Below are 15098 nucleotides of genomic sequence, written 5' to 3'. Positions count from 1 at the left end.
GATGATCTTCCTGTAAGCCACTTTAGAAAGCGACAGTGCTTCTTGCCTATCATCTTCATCACAGACTAAAGCTGATGCTTTTCATGCCCCCACAGATCATGTTTCACTTTGCTTTTGAATCTACACATAATCAGCCATTTCTGTGAGTCTTTCATACTTATCATTATCTGCTGCCATCAGTCAGCCACTACCGGTAATTACAGAGCTGAAATAAAATCATTCTAAGAGACCTGATAGACACAATAGTCTTGCTTCAAGCTGGCTTTGCATCTACTCACTTACAATATTGCCACATTAGATTAAAAAAAAAAGAAGGTAGCGGTTCCCAGTTTTGTTCTTATCCACTAAACCTGATCCTGTTCTCGGCACTCCCTTCCTGACCACCAGCAAAACCTCTTGAATGTCCATCAAGTTCTCCCACAACCACACTCCATGTAGCTTGAATACAAGTGGGGAGAAGCAGTAACTGGAGGCTAGTGCTGCCTGGTTTGTCTTTCCAACCCTGATAAGATTGTCTGCAGATATGCCAGGAGTCTGACGTAGGGCAAAGGCTTTGGAGGTCACAATATTGACTCTCTTGATTCTCCAGGTGTATCCCACTGCTGGTAATAGCTCTAAGTCTTTCTGGTGGCCATAAACTCACAGCTACATGCAAAAACAAAAGCTTGCTCCCCATGTTCTTGTAGTATTCGTTAATTGCAGGTATAACAAATTCTTAGGATGAGCTAGACCTTAAATGCTCAACCAATCACATTACAACTGATGAATAACATGGATCAAAAATCACACATGGGCAAGTACCAACTGAAAAAAATACCCACACATAAATTGTCCTCTCTCAGACAGGACCTGTTTACCCCCCCCGTCTCCTTTCATCATCACTCCTATCAGCTGCTCAGGGCCTGCCGTGCGTCTATCTTCACATGATTGTATCAAAAATATGATGTTGCTGCCTGTCTTTGTTCTCAAACTCTTTAATCTGTCAGCTTGTTTATTATTCTGAGGCAAGAGGACATGGTGATACGTAGAATAATCAGAAGTTGCCATGCTTCAGCAATGTCTTCTCTGAAGAACAGGGTGGTCTCACCTTTGTTGCACGCGGCACCACCCCCGTATTTCTCCCTCACAGTTCAAGTACACTGGCCTCTGCTGTTGTAGTCACTGCAATGGATTTCAGTCAAGCTGAAATATATTGAGGCACACATTTTATCTATACAGCTCAGGGGCCAAGAACAATTCAAACTATCCCCAAATCAAATTAAAAGAAAAAACTTTTTGGAGCCGTGGTTTGACAAAAGCAAGGCGCCTTCCATTAAATGAGATTGATGTGGGACGACTAAGAGGCTAAGTGTGGAACATTCCCTTAATCGCACAACCAAATACACACACAGATATCATGGAAAAAGTTGGTCAATAGCAACTGCATGCGCTCTGTTGATGTCTATCAAGAATGTCTCAATATTTTTTTAGCATCTGTCTTTACCTTTGACATAATTACTCATTTGACAAATGAGGTTTGCAAAAGAGGAAAAAAAAGTAAGAAGAAACACAATTCTAGCTTGTTTTGGCTCAGATGCTGCAGCTATTAAATAATGGATGAGTTGCCAGTTAGACATGCACATCCTATTATTGCCTTAACTACAAAGTTTGTTTTCTAAAATTGAAAATTACTGGTGTTCCCATTTATTTTAATTTTGGTGCTTCCAATATCTTATTTCCTTCCAGTTCGTCTTTAACATATGCATGCGCCCGAGCAGGAAACAAAAGAAGGCAGATGAGGTTCAACAGACTGAGAGCAGATGCCTTTTACTGAAGTCCTGAGCTATGAAAACTTACTGAAACTATTCCCTCTGGAAAGTCAGCTGTTTAAATTGTTCTGAGAGACCAGCTAAAGCAGCATAAAAAACTGAAATGGTCCTCTGGTTGACAGTAAAAGTAACCACACTCCTTTATAATTGAAAAGCTGATCTAACGGCAAAATGGACTTCATCTAAATTTACTCAGAAATGAAGTCAGTCTGGGTAAAGAATTTGATTTTGAGCAAATGTGTACGGAGACAGTGTGAGGCGTTTGAATTGAGGCAATACTGAAGTTCACAACAGTTTGGATGATAGTTGGTTTAGGTAGTTTTTAAATTCAATATGTTAATAGGTGCATTTGTGCTGATAAGAAGAAGCGCTGTCCAAGTTCTACTTTAAGCTGAGTGTGAAATCTGGCAGGCGTGAGTGAGGTTGAGTGGCTGGCCAATGCACGGTTATGGGAATGAGGGGTGTTGACACCTGTGTCAGATGTCAGGCAGAGCTCGCTTTAAGCCGTCATCCAATAATGACTGGATGATAGTGGCTTAGTAAAGCAGACAACATTGATATTCTGATATCCTGGAATTAATGAAAATGGGTTTTGTCTAGTATAAGACAGAGCGTCACCTATCCAGAAATAGTTCTAGGTACATGAGGGTGCCAATGACTAAACTTTAACGTATGTGTGTGTTTAATAGAAGTGGGTGGTCTCGAGCTGTGAAGGCCAAATCTGTGTTTAGCTGTGTTCAGCCTGTGACCTTGAGTGTTTCTCTGTTGTACCAAATGGTATTTATTTTGACAACTTATACACACTCACAAAATGACCATTAGGTGCTGTGTTTGATAAACAAACTGATTGGATTGCTTGTGTGAATGTGTGTGGTTTCTCTCTATAGCTGTCCTCAAGGGCCAACGGAATGGTCCCAATTTTACCTCAAGGACATATAAATTGGCACGCACGTTCTCCCCACTTACATGTTTGTGTGTATACACATACCAAAGTATACGTCTCACAAGACATCCATGCATACCCTTGCAGTGCACTTGTTGACCACGTCTTATTTGAGTTACCTGTGTGTGTTTTGGGTCATACTCAGCCACAGTATGGGAGTGTTGTTATTTGCATACTGACCCAACAGCAACCCCAAAGCTGTAAGTCTGGAATGAAGTCATGTTACAGCCTTTTCCAAAAACACTGAATAAAGCAAATGGCAAAACTACTCTTGTGAGAATTGAACAATTTCTTTGAGAGTGATTTCATTTCATTTTTTTTAACTCATGTTTCTCCAGGCGAATCTCAGGGAATCAGCTGAGGTATATCTCAGGCCAAGCGCTCCAAGGTCTTCACAACCTCAGAGTTCTGTAAGTAACTCCCTTCTTCGTCTTATGCACTTGAAAGTGAATACGCTCTTTTCCAACGCAAACCCATTGTGGACTGTTCTACAGGAGTGGTTCTCTTGCTTTAAATAAAACACAAAGGCTACACATCATTAACCAACACTAAAGTTTATTGGTGGAGTTGGCAAACAGCTTGAGGCGAGTTTCAATTTCAAGCCGAATGACACTAGCACATACACACGTCCACAGGTGTCATGCTGAGACCTCTTAAGTCCAACCACACACTAGGATTACAGCAAGTGGCAAAAAAATTGACTTTAGAGTTCTAGTCAAACTGTTCTTTTAACACCCCATTTCTCATACTGTGTTCAGTGCTTTATGATCCATGGCCACTAACTGTTACAGCTGCTGTAAAGCATTAAATCACAAAAATGAGCAGGGCAGCAATAAAATACATTGTACCTTCTGACTTGCGGCATCTAATGAGTTGCAGCTATATTTCTTGAAGGGTTAGGACAAGGGTTTTAAGATAGTTTTCATGAGCATTGGCAAGCAGCTTCACCTCCTATTTGACTTTGGCTGAAAACATTAAGAATCAGTCCTGCAGAGCATGAACCTAGCTGGCAAACTATGGTTTGAAACATGAGGGAACCTGGATAGGTACCAAAGATACAACTTGATCTTTTTTGGAGATTGCAATGTGAAACTCACCAAGGCAAAATGAGTGAACCAGCAATAAATCCTGGGATATGAATCTAAAACATGGATTATTACATGTCTGAAAACCAAAGTTCATGCTGTTCATGCAGCATCACCAAAGCAAATGTAGAGTCTCTGTGGCCTCATAGCACCTCAACTGTTGGCTTCCTTTTTAAATATTTTATTGGGAGTCAAGTTGTGTCAAACAAATACTCTCCTAAATCTTTTGCACAGAAGGATGGGATATCACCAAACTCACACAGCCTCATACACGAGCAGCTCTAGATTGTAGTACAATATCTTATGTAGGGATATCAGATAACAAAACAACATTCCAACAGTTAAAGTGTGGACAAGGGAAGACTTACCATTAGGCAAAAGTAGGTGTTGCTTGGGGCCCCAAACACTTTCAGAGCCCCTGGATGAACACTGAATTAAAAAAAAAATGTTTCAGATAGTTTACCTACCCACAATTGGTCAATCACTTCATAAAACAGAACACTGTCTGGACTAGCTTCATTTATCTCAGAATTGTCTCTGTGGGACGAACAGCCATACAGTTTGGATGAACTCTTTCAGAATAAAGCTTACAATTATGGCCTATTACTCATGCTCATTCTGGAAATATAATATACATACAAATATTTAAAAATAAATGTAGCAAGTGTGCTGGATATAAAGACAAACTACTTTTTTATGAGAACCTTTTAGGAATTCTCTTTCATAAAATGTAGCTGTGTTCTTACAGAACCACAATGAATGGGTTTTGTGGCATTGGCACAATGTCAAAATTAAAGTTGAAGAGGGCAAATATAAAAAAAAGAAAAGGAAAAAAGGGTGAAGAATGAGCGAAAGCCATTGTTTGCACCATACGTCCTCCTCATATTTTCTCCATTCTACTGAGAATGACATCACAGCCCACCCAAGGAGGTTCTCGCTCTATTTCCTCCGTCTCTGCTTCTCTTCAATCTTACTCTTGCCTGTCTTGTGTCAGATTCCCTTCACAATAGAATTATTTGGTTAATGCTTTGTAACAAACACGAAATCAGCCTCACACCTGATGGCAAGAGCTGAATCCTGTGTGTCTTTTAGGATGCTCCAGAACAACCAGTTGGAGAGACTTCCTGATGATGCTCCATGGGATCTCCCCAACCTCCTGTCCTTGTGAGTCTCTCTAACACACATGCACTAATATTGCTCCTCTACCTCATCCAACAGAGGAACGAAACATCCCCAGGCCCACCCACATATCTCAGATGTAACCACAGTGCAGGTATAGAGTACCACTGACAAATTACAGACCGTGCCCCGGTGCTGGCTGCAGCAGTTTTGCATTCACTGTTACACAGCTCTGATTGTGTCAGTCCAGTTCATGGCAGCATCTGGAAGCCATGAGAGGAACAGCAGACACTGCGAGCCAGAGAGAGCATCTCCAATGAGCTGTGAAACAACCCCATTTTCCATCAGTTCCCCCTCTCTTCCTCCTGAGCTCCCACTCCTCCGGTATTCTCCCACCACCCACTCTGTTATCCCCCTGGCTGATGAGAGTGTTTGGTGGACTAATTGTCTAATCTGTGGTGTCAGAGTTTGTGTGTCAGTACGCACGCTTGGACGAGGGCATGTGGACCACCTGCATATTTACTAATTCCCGAACCCCACAGACTGCCATGAAACTTATTTACAATGTTCAGCATTTCCCTGCATCTTTAAAGCAGACTTGTTACCCAGTAAGTGTATCATGAACAAGTCCATCCACTGTAGTTACGCATTTGAGCTAACTTTACATACCGGTTATTATTTTAATATCTAAATGAATATTTTGTTAAATCCTCGTCTTTGTTTTCATGAGTGTGTGAGGTCCTTTACTCTCCATGTTTTTTTTTTTTTGATAGACATCACCTCCTGAAATGAAAAGCACACATATTCAGCAAACCCACAGCCATTGAACAGGCGTACCATCTCATTAAAATAATGATAAGCTCATAGGAGAAAGATTACTGGAAAGCCTTTAGATTGTGAAGCTTGTCTGCACCTCTCACTGGCATGAAATATAAAAAGACAGATGGACGGCAAATGAGTCAGTGCATGGATTTCACATTGTTTTAGTATATAAACGACACATTTAATGCAAAGTAAGTTATGAGTTAGCTTAAAAAAAAACTAAAAAAAACATCTCTCACCTTTCGGGACAGTGCTGTGGGTTAGTTTGGTGCCATTGTGTGCAGGAGTTTTGGGTCCAATCCCACAGGTTAAGCTTCATATTCACCACTGATGAGTTTCACAAACCAGTGGTATATCAGTGTAAAGCCTGTTTTCAGGGATTTGACTCCAAGTTCCTTTTTTGTGTAAAAACTTTGGCCATCTGGAGAATTGAACCAGCACAGGCAGGTCCCCAAATCTCCTAGACCATTAAAAAAAAATTCTCTCTACGTCTTACTCCTATAATCAGACTTTGATGTGATGGGTAGGAAATAGCCTGCTTTACTGTCCCCAGTGAAACATTCCCCATTCTGTCTGGACCTTCTCGAGACCTGGTATGTCTGTCCGAAGGAGTGATTATATTCTGCCCCAGAGAACAACCTAGAAAGTTGAAGGCCCTTCCGCAGCTTTCATCCTCTGATTGGGGTCAGGGACAAACAATGTCCTCCGCTGGAGCACACAGAGGAAGATGTTTAATACTGTGAAAAATGCACCTTCACGAGGCAGAGACAAAGACATTTTTGGAAGTTGTTTGTGATTGTATATATACAGACATTACATATTTCTGTGAATGTCAGACAGCGTCTCAGTTAGTACCTACATTTGAGCTTCCTGTGTATACAATAGCTGTTCTAATGGAAAGTTTTCCAGGAGCAAAAATTCCAAAGTTCAGACCCCAAGTTCAGATTTTTCTTTGATGATGCTCTCTTCCTGGTGAATGAAAAAAAGATGGCAATTGAAACAAATAAGGAGGTCACAGCAGTTGGGAGTGCATCAGTGACCAAGTTTGAAACAAAATGTGTTTGAGACGGGCCACAGGGAGCAAAAGGAGATTAATGAATAGCTGTGAAGGGGCCAAGGAAAGGAGAACAACAGGAGGAAGTGGTCTCAGCTTGTCGATTCTGCCTTGAGGGGATCATTTATCAATATCAACGCGTATGAATGTGTGTGGGTCTACCCTGGGTGTGTGTAGGCACTGTTCCTTGGGTTTGGGGAATTGAAGAAGGACAGATTTGTTGGAATCTGTATTGTTCGCAAAAAATTGCAAGTGCATGTATGAAAGCATATGTGTGACCACTGTCATAGCTCCATTAGAAGAAAGCAGTGCTGTATGCGTCTGAGGTGTGGAGGGTTCAATTTCCTGCATGGAAAGAATGAAATAGGGAGGCGAAAGAAGCATCTTCAACTGCGCTGTCTGGTTTTCCCTTTTTCCAGACGCTGCGTGTAAAAAAAGAAAGTCTGGTCTACCAAAGCAAGCTCACCCCAGCCGTTCCTACATGTCTGTGTCTTTCTCATCCTGCATTTCATACTTGTCTGTGCTGGTATAGATAAACATGGCTTATTTAGCATAAATCATAATGAAGAACTTGTAAGAGGCTGCAGTAAAGATGAAAGAAGGAGAGTAAAGAGCACCTAATTCTGATAATAACCTCACCGTAAGCCAACTCGATTCAAGGCCATGACACACAACCACTACTGCACACAAAAGCACTGACACACAGGCACATTTAGCAAAAAGAAAAAAAAAATCTGCACTTGAGTTGATAATTATTACACTAAGCACAGCTTCTTTTACCCCTCAGGCGTCTTGATGCCAACCTGCTGTCTGATGTTCCCTCTGAGGCTTTTGAAGGCGTTCGCTCCCTGAGACACTTGTGGCTCGATGACAACTCCCTAACGGAGATCCCAGTGATGGCGCTGGACTCTCTGCCGTCTCTGCAGGCTATGACGCTGGCCCTCAACCAGATCACACACATCCCAGATTACGCATTTGCCAACCTTTCTGCTCTTGTTGTGCTGTGAGTTTTTATTTTTTTACACAACAATACATGATTTGTTCTGCTAAAGTGGGATGGGGGCAGTTATGCACCATGGAGACTGATTGGTTCATTACTGAAAGTGATAATGAACTTTCTCTAGGCATCTGCATAACAACCACATTCAGAGTATGGGTTCAAGATGTTTTGAAGGTTTACAGAGCCTGGAAACACTGTGAGTATATTGCTTTTTTTATTACTTTTCATACTTTTGGATGGTAGCTATCATAAAATGTTACATTTTCAGTTCTCATTTTAAACAGATTTTCAGCTGTTTTTTTGCTGTTTCTGAACACAATGTAAGCTGTGTGTATCAACATTTGTTTCCAATGATAAAGATCATTATTAAAATATGGTCAAAACTGACTGAATGTAACAACACGAGTTAACACAAGCTCATCACTTTATGTCCCACACATTTCGTTTGCAACAGAGATGGTTGTTCATAAAAAACTACTTGAATCGAGATATTTCTCTTGCAACATATGCCAAAGAAAACATTAAATTGGACAGTCATAATGATTAATGTTCTGGTAATTCCAGCAGGTGCTTGAACCTTTCGGAAAACCGCAGCTAAAAATCGAACAGCAGGAACGTGAAGATGAAAAGATCATCTTTAATTGTATTGTTAAAGCATTCCTGTGTGTTCTGTTAAGGCAACTGCGTAGCAAAGCTAAGGTCATGAACAGCCCATTGCGGCGCCGGCGGGATTGGTTTTTAGAATATCCGTGCCATAACTTCCATAACTAAATCCTAGCCACACACCAAAATGGAAACTCAGAGAAACCCATGCAGACGTATGTAAAAAGAAAGAAAGAGCATGGAAGAAAGTGTTATAGATGCAAGTCATGGTGGTCTGATGAAAACAGGGTTTCTGGCATGCTGCTTAACAACCTGTTGAAGTGTAAAAAATTGTGTGTTCCTTTTTATGACCATGTGTGTGGGCACATGCAAACATGTGTGCGCATACATATTGCTGCACGTGCAATCATAAGCGCAAGGCCAGCTTTACACCCAACTTGAAAGCCAATATGCATGTTGGGAAATATGAAGAACTGGGGCGTAACTCAGAGTAGTCACAGTTTAAGGGAATGAATGAAAACCAGAGAGTGTGAAAGAGAAGGATGAAGTTCTCAGGACGAGAATAGTGTGTGTTAAAGTGTTTGGGCTAGCACCAGTTGAAGAAACAGATGATTCAGCGGGGTAAGATGACAGGTGTCTGACGTGCAGTTTGTGCTGGTATGAAGGGTTAATCGCTCACAGTGTCCTTGCTTATGAGAAGCACTAGAAACATGAGAGACCATCTGTATAATGCCGCCCACCTCTCCCGCCTCTGTTGTATATTATAAAATGATTACGTACTACCAGAAGCCGTCCAAGGAACTGCTGGAAAACAGCAAATGCAAGCAGGACTGAGCAGAAGCAGACAAGAGATAAAGTTTTGCATCAGCTACTGAAAAACATTCAGTGAATACACAGTTTAAATCTCAGCTGCAAACATATCTGTTTATTTCTATGAAATTGGGCTCAGTATGATTGCATTTTTAGATCTTATTAGAAGCAAAATATTTAACAGGCATATTTTGATGAAAAATGTAGGTGGGATTTGATCATTTAGGACATTTTTCAGAAAAAAACCCAAAAGAAAGATCTGGTGGACTTGGACATAAAACTTCAAAAAAATCCTGTGAGAAGCACAGAACACATAAAAAAAATGTATATAGATGTTGTCGATAAAATGGTATAGGGCCCCTGTGACTCAACCCTTTGCTCCAAGGGCGTGTCATTGTCCTTTTGGGATATATTGGGTCTGCAACAGTAATTAAAGGCCATGTCACACAGCCAATGCATATAGTACGTTTTGTGCATTTTTCATGTATGAAATTTCGGTCTTTCGTGATACATGAACGATATACGTATTTCATAACTGTTTGTTGCATTCGTCATTTGTCAGTGTGCGCAGATGTCCGAGGGTTTCAGCTGACGGGTTTTAACTTGAATTCGGTTTTGAGCTTCTAAAAACTTTTTGAGAATTACGCAGTTTACTCATGTTTTATAGGTTATACGGAATAGGGGAATCGTACGCAATTGTACGTGACTTTTACGAGATGCACACACAAATTAGTGGCTTTCCATGAACGTTCCATGTATGTATAACGGACTTTTCACGAATGTACCACCGATTTATAACTTTTATATTGTGTATACGGCGCACATATCATGTTAAATTGTGTAATTGACGAGTAAATCACTAATGAATTGCACATAAATCACACATGGTTGCGTGTTCTACATTGATTTATGTGTTCTTTGCTTGGTTTATTTGTACTGCTTTTATGGTTTTAATGTGGTTCATTAGAGATCCATCTGGGAAAATGTTCCTGTAAAGACCAAACTTCTCACTTTTTCCACTTATATTCACGTATCCATGCAATATGTGCAAAATGGCTGTTTGACGTGGACTTTAGAAGGGAAGGTGTGTGAAAGAACAGAGAGGAGATGTCTCACTCTATGTCCCTCACCTGTTCTACTTTTTCTACTGTTTTAGATCACTGTGGTGTTGATAAAAACAATAAATTAAGCAAGATTTAAGATTAAGTCACTAGAAATGATTATTTAACTGTTAAAAAACAAACCAGTGACCAACAAAGGTCAAGAGTTGGAACTAGAATTTATCCTCTAGTGGCCACCCACCCAGCCCAGAGAAGAAAAGGCTTTCTCACACAGATTTAAATAAATTATTATTTCCACCGCACTAAGATATAAAACTTCCTGAATGACTTGAACTTAATGACTTTAAACATTATTTAATCAAAACTGTTTATCTTTCTTGCAGGGATTTAAACTACAATGACTTGCAGGAGTTCCCTGTGGCCGTCAGGACACTGAGCAAACTTCAGGAACTGTGAGTACATCCACATAGGCAGAAACACACACCTGCCTGACATGACTATCATGGTTGCTTTATCCTGAATAATCCCGCTAAGTGATTTTAATGTGGCACTCGGATATAATCTCTCTCGCTCCAAGCAGGTGCTGGATACACACCCACGCAGCCGTCTGCACATACACACAAAAACCGTATTTACTCAGCTTCAGCAGATGTTCCACAGCATGCATATGTGTCACAGATACTCTGCATATGTATGTGTGTGTGTGCTAACGTCTTATGGATCCAAAATTGTTTTCCAGCTGTACAGCGGCAGGTGCAACATGAGGATGTCTCCTCACTCACAGCCACACGTTGTTGTGCCTCAAAAAAACAAGCGTACTGAAATAGCGTTTCATTAACAGCGTGTTTTCATTTTGTCAGGGGCTTCCACAACAACAATATCAAAGCCATCCCTGAAAGGGCTTTTGTGGGAAACCCTCAGCTCCAAACCATGTGAGTTCAGCCCCTACTCTTAACTGTACTATGCACACTTGTAAAATAAACATCTCACTGTCCCTTGCACCACTAATCATCTTCAAAACCAAATCAATGTGTCAACATCAGTATTCTCTTCTTTTTTTTTGCAGTCATTTCTATGAGAACCCCATCCAGTTTGTGGGAAAATCCGCTTTCCAGTTCTTACCAAAATTGCACACACTGTAAGTTTGCGGTCAGCAAAAACCATTCCAGCAGGTCAACCCAAACACAGTTTAAATCATCCTCTGTCCCTTTCAGTGAGAGTGGAGTGGACATGTTTAATAGCTTACTGAAGGATGTAGTGTTAGCATATTGCTGCACTGCATGCTGATGTGCTAAGAGAGTGTGCTGTAAGAGCATGTTGAAGAGTTTGACTTATGATGTCCAGTGAGACCGCCAAAATAGCCTGTGTTGATGTTGGAGAATCAGTTTGATGGCTGAAATGAGCTGTTAGACAACGTCTGGCTTCAACGTGTTGCTGTGTGAGTGTTGGAGGAAAGAATCAAAGAAAATGGAAGCTTTTGAAATGACATTTTTTTTTACCCACACTGTGTTTGACTACAGTTCCCTGAATGGTGCAACCCAGATTCAAGAATTCCCTGATCTGAAAGGAACCACCAGCCTGGAAATTCTGTGAGTGTCATACACACAAAACATCATTTCACTACAAGACAGAATGTGGAAAAACACTTGGACTGTGGTCTGCAAACGTGCATTTTAGGAGAGGCAAGTGAAAGGATAGAGAGGGACGGGCAAGTTATTCCAGTCAGTGACGGGTTTGGTAAAACTACACAGCTGCTTGTCAGGCCGAGTTAGACTCACAGAACTGGGAGATCTATTCCCTTGCCTGAACTCAAACAATGATCAGAGGATTTTTTTGCTCTGCATAGGACGCTGACTCGTGCTGGTCTCTCAGCTCTCCCTCTGGATCTATGTGAGCAGCTGCCTCGCCTCAGAGTCCTGTGAGTATACCAGAGGAGGGCGAGAGGCTCAAACTTGATACACAAACCCCAGCTGTGGAGAGCTGTGCCCCCAAGCAATCATTCATGCAATCACTTTGCAATGAAATCCAATTACTACCCCCCACCCCCACCCCCCAAATAAAGTTTTGTCCTGCGGTGTCTTCTTGCTGACAGGGCTGGCACTCAAATAAACCTGACACTCTATAATTTCCCACACAAAAAATCCACAGCTGCCAACCGTGTGTGTCTTGCAGGGAGCTGTCTCACAACCAGATAGAGGATCTTCCCAGCTTTTACCACTGCTCAGCTCTGCAGGAGATGTGAGTGCCATTATGCACACAACAAACACGTGTCAGCCTGCACTTGAGTCTCTCAATGACATTTTGCGTTTTAATGAGCTGTAAATGAACTTGTGTGTTTTTCTTTTTCCTTTAACAGAGGACTGCAGCATAATAAGATCAGGAGGATAGAGTCAAGTACCTTTCAGCAGCTCACCTCTCTCAAAGCCCTGTGAGTCAATCTCTTCCCAGTGACAGTGAGAATGGATTCAGTTCAATTATCTTTACCTTTAATATATAAAATAAGATAAAGATACTTTCTTGATGCCAGCTTGGGAAATTGGGTTGTTGCAGTGTCCGCAAACAGGCTCAATACAAACACACAAACAATGGGTGACAATCAGAAAAAGAAAAAAAAACCTATAGCTTGAATATATTTTCTGTGATATTATCATGTATGCGTGGGTTTTCTCCGGGGACTCTAGCTTCCTCCCACTGTCCAAAAACATGCTTCATAGTTTAATTGGTTACTTCAAATTCCCCCTAGGTGTGAGTGTGAGTGTGCATGGGTGTGTGAGTTGTGGCCCTGCGACAGACTGGGGACCTGTCCAGGACGTCCCCTACCTTCGCCCACAAGTGGCTGGAAAAGGCTCCAACAGCCCCGTGACCTCGAAAGGGACAAAACGGGTTTAGAAAATGAATGAAATATTACCTCTGTATATCAAGAGGAGCAAATTTGTAAACAACATAAGATAATGCCAAAAAGACATTTTTCATTAGTTTTATTTTATGTTTTACAAGTTAGTAAAAGAAGTTTAAAAAATGTTTCACACACTTTACGTAATCTCAGCATTGTCATTTAAAATTTTTGTATTTGATGACCTGTTAAAAAAAGACTTTAATTCAAACAAATACAAATCACAACAGATTCCTAAAAAAAAAAGCTAAAGCATTGATGATGCCTAATCCGGAAGATGAACATCACATTACTGACACCTGGTGGAGATACACTACTAGTCTGTAAAGTGGGGCTGTTTTAGCTCAGTTCCGTTCTTTTTTTCTTCTCAGGGATCTGAGCTGGAACGTGCTTGAATCGATCCACCCGGATGCCTTTGTCTCACTTCATTCTTTGATAAAATTGTAAGTAACAGCCCTAAGCCGTGACAATTTTGTGAATGGGAGATCACAAGTACACCATAGCATTGGGCTTACATAAATACTCATTTGTCTACATTTTGCTCGTTACTTGATGTTCTTTGCAACGAGGAAAAATTTCACTTCAAATGTTACATTTTGTGTCCTTTTCAACTTAGGGACCTGTCCGAGAACCGTCTCAGCTCTGTGCCAGTTGCAGGTTTGGGGGGTCTCACTCATCTCAAGTTGAGAGGAAACACATTTTTGTATGAAGCATTTGGTCCTGATCACTTCCCCCACATGAGGTAAGATTAAAAACACATTAAACAGCATGCTCCATAATATGGTGTCTGTTTAAGCTTGAATAAAAATTGTTGCAAAGATCCAGATGTGTTTCTAAATGCATCCTTTAAAACTTTTGATTCATTTCATAACCTAATCAAAAGAGACCAATTCTGAAAATTGGCTAATCATAGAGCAGCCGTTCAGGATTTCAGAAATGACGAGGTATTTCCTTGCAAATGTATTCTTCTCACGGAAACCTTTGAATTTTCCGGAAAAGTAGAGCGAAGTGAAAGTGAAAAATGTGATTAATAAAGAAAATTAAAGCAAAGCCATGGCAGAAAGCCATTTACTCAGAACAAATGTGTAGGTAAAAATGCAGCTTGGACTGTATGACTATTCCAAGTGGATAAACAAAACTCCCCAATTGTTCCTGCTCACAATAATGCATAGAACTGAAGAAAAACTGCTTTGGAATGCTTTTTCCATAATGTTATCATCACTGTTACTCCCATCTGTGTGCTACAGAGTGATTGAGATGCCTTACGCCTACCAGTGCTGTGTATATGCATCCTGTGATAGCTACAAGCCAGCGGGCTCATGGGACACGGAGCAGAGCAACGCTCACGAAGACCTACAGAAGAGGACTGTAGCCGTGTACCAAATCCACGCTGATGCTCAGTGTAAGACAGTGAACGCTCCCATCTGTGAAAGTGTGCATTTAGCATCCATACAGTCAGGATGTGAGACGGAAACCTGAGCTCTGGATGTTTACTCTTAGGCCTCAGTCTGCAATATGTCAGAGCCTGCCAGAAAATCACTGTTAACTGGCACCTGACACGCTCTTTGGTCCATGTAAAATATACCCTTCATTCCTGTGGGTGGAATCAAATACAAACAAAAATGAACCATAATTAGGCTGAAATCAAACCAATAAACCTACATCACTGTAACTGAAAACACGCAACCACAAGGTTTACCTATTTGGGAGCGATAACAAATAATAATCAAGCCATGATAAATCTGATTTCAATGTATTCCACTTTAATTTACGTATAAACATGCAACGATTATTACCTTTTCTAGAGGTGCCATTCGTCTTCAACAAGTTTTGTCTGTCATTGGAGAGGAATGTTAGAAAACCTTTAGTTGGAAGCACACAATGTAATCTACCAGATGTA

The 15098-nt window shown here is 40.9% G+C and overlaps 1 protein-coding gene across 1 annotated transcript in view; it reads left to right on the top strand.

Annotated features, from left to right (window-relative positions):
• Positions 1 to 15098, top strand: part of lgr6 (leucine-rich repeat containing G protein-coupled receptor 6) — a 34762-nt gene that overhangs the window by 18248 nt on the left and 1416 nt on the right. The window contains exons 3-16 of the mRNA NM_001278833.1: positions 3090 to 3161; positions 4929 to 5000; positions 7619 to 7834; positions 7956 to 8027; positions 10689 to 10757; positions 11166 to 11237; positions 11372 to 11443; positions 11826 to 11894; positions 12152 to 12223; positions 12478 to 12543; positions 12662 to 12733; positions 13570 to 13641; positions 13815 to 13940; positions 14446 to 14600. Of these exons, the coding sequence (NP_001265762.1) occupies positions 3090 to 3161; positions 4929 to 5000; positions 7619 to 7834; positions 7956 to 8027; positions 10689 to 10757; positions 11166 to 11237; positions 11372 to 11443; positions 11826 to 11894; positions 12152 to 12223; positions 12478 to 12543; positions 12662 to 12733; positions 13570 to 13641; positions 13815 to 13940; positions 14446 to 14600 (1277 nt within the window). The remainder of the gene's footprint in view (positions 1 to 3089; positions 3162 to 4928; positions 5001 to 7618; positions 7835 to 7955; positions 8028 to 10688; positions 10758 to 11165; positions 11238 to 11371; positions 11444 to 11825; positions 11895 to 12151; positions 12224 to 12477; positions 12544 to 12661; positions 12734 to 13569; positions 13642 to 13814; positions 13941 to 14445; positions 14601 to 15098) is intronic.

Source organism: Oryzias latipes, chromosome 7 (assembly GCF_053564925.1).
Source record: "Oryzias latipes strain Hd-rR chromosome 7, Olatipes_Hd-rR_3.1".
NCBI classification, from domain to species: domain Eukaryota; kingdom Metazoa; phylum Chordata; class Actinopteri; order Beloniformes; family Adrianichthyidae; genus Oryzias; species Oryzias latipes.
Note: the sequence above shows the minus strand (reverse complement) of the source record. Positions and strands in the feature narration are given on the sequence as shown.